General features: G+C 30.6%; 1 protein-coding gene across 1 annotated transcript; it reads right to left on the minus strand.

The window, feature by feature from the left end:
- Positions 1-337: 337 nt before the first annotated feature.
- On the minus strand, positions 338-2,920 carry LOC143590512 (2-methoxy-6-polyprenyl-1,4-benzoquinol methylase, mitochondrial-like). The gene is made up of 8 exons (XM_077070969.1): positions 2,828-2,920; positions 2,590-2,717; positions 2,454-2,515; positions 1,737-1,895; positions 1,507-1,651; positions 1,330-1,401; positions 712-820; positions 338-602 (listed from the first exon to the last, which is right to left on the minus strand). The coding sequence occupies exons 1-8, from the start codon at positions 2,918-2,920 to the stop codon at positions 501-503; spliced, it is 870 nt and encodes a 289-aa protein (XP_076927084.1). The 3' UTR covers positions 338-500.
- Between the last annotated feature and the right edge of the window lie 1,081 nt (positions 2,921-4,001).

Raw genomic sequence — 4,001 nt, forward strand, 5'->3', positions numbered from 1 at the left:
ACGTTTTAGTTTTTTTTTACATTTTTCGCTTTTTATTTGTATTTTGAGTAATGATTTATTTATTTATTTTGAGGAACGAGCACAACGAAGGAAACGTTTTAGTTCATACTAAACATGACATATTTATTAAACTAGTTAGGACATATTTAACTAAACACGGCATAGTAAACAAATTAGTCTGAGCAACTTAAACCTTGATAATTATTACCATACTGTACCTATAAGAAAATTTTAGAAACACTTTATACACTACATAGATTCTTTTTATTGTAAATTAGCTTTTTATTGAATAACCAAAAGCAATAGTGTTAATTTAGCTTAGCTTTACAGTTTTTAACTATAAACAATTATTTATTCTTCATTTATAAATATGTTTTTAATCAAAGTATCAAAAAAAAAAAACACTTAAATTTTGTATAAAACTACAAAACAAAGAATGTATGCCTCTCAAATAAATTAATACTTCACTTATAATGAATTGATAAAGTTTTCAAAAGCACCTAAATTTTAAGCCCAGAATGGATTGCCACAACTCCTCCCACAAGATTTTCATACTCAACTTTCTTAAAACCAGCATCCGCGATCATTGAAGCAAAAACCTCCTAAAAAAGCACCATGTTTTGTAATCCATATCTTAACATTTATTCTAAAAGTGGAACAGGCCAAACATGTTAAAATCAACCAAGGTTTACGGGCCAACTAAATATATACCTGAGGAGGAAAACGCCTCACGCTCTCCACTAAATACTGATAAGAATCACGGTCTCCCGCAACAAGCTCTCCTAGAACTGGAATGACTGAGAATGAGTACTGATCATACCTGAATCATATCAGAGTGACAAACAAATTACCATCTTGAAAAGGAGTCCACTAATGACTTTGAAAAGTCAACATAATATGTGTGTGTTCTAAAAAAATCCAAAATGTGTCTATTGCCCATTCTTTTGCTTGAAGCAAACTAAACATGTACTGTAAATCGGATGACACGCAAAAGTCAACTGTTGACTATTATTTTAAAAGAGCATACAGCTGCTTGAAAACTGGAGAAAAAGACAAAAGTCAATTGTTAATTATTGTTTTAAAAGTGCATACAGCTGCTTGAAAACTGGAGAAAAGATACATATAGTAAATTACCATCTTGAAAAAAAAACCACTTTTGACTTTAAAAGTCAACTATTTACTTTGAAAAGTCAACATAGTAAATACATTTTTTTGTAAACCCAAATTGTGTCTACCGTCTATACTTTTGCTAGAAGCAAACTTAAAATGTGCTGTAAACTGCATGACATACAAAAGTCAACTGTTGACTTTTGTTTTGAAAGTACTTGCAACTGCTTGAAAACTGGAGTGTCTAAATGGCTGAGTTCAAGACAAAGAAATCTCCCTTCCTTTTTTAATACCCTGAGTAAGAGAAATTATTAACAGAGACCGATTGGTCATGCACATATTGATATGATGTGACAATTATTTAAATACAAACTTAGCGCATAGTATTAATCAAAGTACCTGTATGCTTCAGCAAGAACTTTTTCAATGTGTGTAACATTTCTAATACCAAAAGCAATAGTGTAACCATCCATTGAATTATCATCAAACGTGAGCTTTTCGGCATCTCCTTCAACCCATACAAGAGATCCCAAATCTCCAAGCCCTGAAAAGTTGGAAGATAGAATATAGATACATGTATTATACATATATACACATACACTGACACATATATATAAGCGGGTACTTACCTCTTTGTTGGGCTCGCTTTCGACCAACATTTAACATATTTGGATTAATATCACAAACGAATATTTGAGTTTCTTCATGCAAAGTATCTTCAAATGTGTCTTCTATGGCTCTGCGGCTAACACTATTAATAGTTTCAAGAATCCTGAAAGCGACATCACCTGTGAAATTTAATAGACACCAACTTCTTTGAAAAGAAAGAACGTGAACCATAAATATTAAACAAAACAAAAACTTTACGTTTATAAAAAAACTGCAGGTTTCATCCTTTAACTTTAAATATCATGTTGAGCATCCTTTATGCTAACTTTTTGTAACAGATTATGTCCTTTACACCAAGTGCCGTCAAAAACTTCAGCTACTTTTAAAAAATGACAATTCTACACATATTCATAAACTATATACATATTTTAGGTCTGTAAACAGGCCGAGTCGAGCCACATCTCGCCTAATTATGATGATGTACATCTCGAGTCATTTTATTCTAAAAAGAAAAGAAAAGGAACAATTATGAACTTACAGCTTTGGTGTAAATTTGCATTTTCAAAAGGGTACCTCAAGTATTAACGGCAATTAGTGTATAGGACACAATATGTAATAAAAGGTTAACATAAAGAGTGCTAAGCATGATTTTTGAAGATAAAAGATGAAACCAACAATTTATATAAATGTAAAGGACGTTTTCTATAATTTTGTCTGCATGTTAAATAAAAACTAACCTGTCCCGCCAGCTACATCAAGATGTTTCATACCAGGAAATGGATTCAATTGTGAAACCAATCTGCGAAAGGGTGAGACTATAAAACGAGCCTCATGAATATGAATGTAAACAAAGTTTTAAAGTTTAAACTTTACCTATCTTTCCACAACCTATGAAGTCCACCACTCATCAAATCATTCATAATGTCATAATTTGACGCGACTTTGGTGAAGACATTACCAACCAATTGGCTTTTATCTTCTTCATTTACTTTTTTAAATCCTGTGGTACAAGCATGTTAAAGTATATACCATATACTGAAAATTCAGCAATCAATTATTTTTAAAAACAGAAAACCAAAGCCAGGTAGTATTTAGTAAGGTTGACCTACCCGAAGCTCGTAGCATGGGAATGCAGTGTAGCTGCAGGAGTGAACATGGGTAGAAACCTGCTCCTTAAGCTACGGGCAACCGTTCTGACCGGCATTATTTTGACACTGTGATGGTCAACAAAACAAAAATAAGGGTATAATAATATAAATAATAAAACTGTTAAGGTAAAATGATAACATGCCGATACAGAAACAATCAAATAGATGCTGTTTTCAGTTAAGCTGTATAAAAATACCGCAAAACATGAAACAAGAAAATTGCATAGCATAATAACAATTACTAAGTTACTACGAACAATAATTGTAGTGTAAATATGCAACAAATTGGTTAAGTGTTACATTTGAGATTTATGATCACAATTTCCATGAATGTAAAGTGTTTTGAGACATTTCATCAAACACCTAGTATGCAGAGTGAAAAATGATCAAATTTGCAATTGTACATTGGGTTTTCAATTTGGATGAAACTCTTAACATTAACAGAAAATAGTACATAAAAACACATGTACATAACACCCATCAAATTACACGATAAAGGGAATTATGTGAGACAGGACAAAAGGAAGAAATAGAAATTGAATTATTATTATTATTATTATTATTATTATTATTATTATTATTATATACCAGACAGAATATAATTGCGTCACTGGGTACAAGGATCATAGATGAAGAATGGGTGAGATGTGATCAGTGAACGTCACTCACCTAACAAACGAATCACATAAACCCAACGTTGGTCACTTCTAGACGTGAGATCAAGAAAATATGAAAAGTAATAATCACTAAATTTTTATCGTTACTACAAAAATATAAATGTGAAAAGTGATAACTAATTAACATGTTTCAAGCGGAGACAAAAGAAAAAAAGATATAAAAGTAATACTATATATTTTCTTTCCTTACATATAAGTCATGTATCAATTTCTCCATCATTTTAAAATGTCTATAACATTTTCATATGATATTTAAAAAAAATTATCATAATAACAAGCGTTTTTTATCTTTAATATGAGCATGACTTTTTTATATAAAAATTAAAACAAAAATTACGTCATTGTGTATTTGTGTTTGTCATTGTATCTTTTTTTGTCATTGTGTCTTTCTGTTTGTCATTGTGTTTTTTTGGTCATTGTGTCTTTCAAATCATTATTGTATTTTTTTAAATGTTAATAA

The sequence above is a fragment of the Bidens hawaiensis genome, unplaced genomic scaffold, assembly GCF_021521415.1.
Source record: "Bidens hawaiensis isolate Kalapana, Puna unplaced genomic scaffold, B.hawaiensis_p1.1 tig00038620_1, whole genome shotgun sequence".
NCBI lineage: Eukaryota > Viridiplantae > Streptophyta > Magnoliopsida > Asterales > Asteraceae > Bidens > Bidens hawaiensis.

Excerpts from the sequence above, each read along its gene's own strand:
- LOC143590512 (XM_077070969.1), bottom strand. The coding sequence starts at position 2,920 with ATGCCGGTCAGAACGGTTGCCCGTAGCTTAAGGAGCAGGTTTCTACCC. Across the intron at positions 2,516-2,589 it reads CATAGGTTGTGGAAAGATAG|ATTGGTTTCACAATTGAATC; the intron begins GTAAAGTTTAAA and ends ACCCTTTCGCAG. Across the intron at positions 1,402-1,506 it reads GTTCTTGCTGAAGCATACAG|GGTATTAAAAAAGGAAGGGA; the intron begins GTACTTTGATTA and ends TCTCTTACTCAG.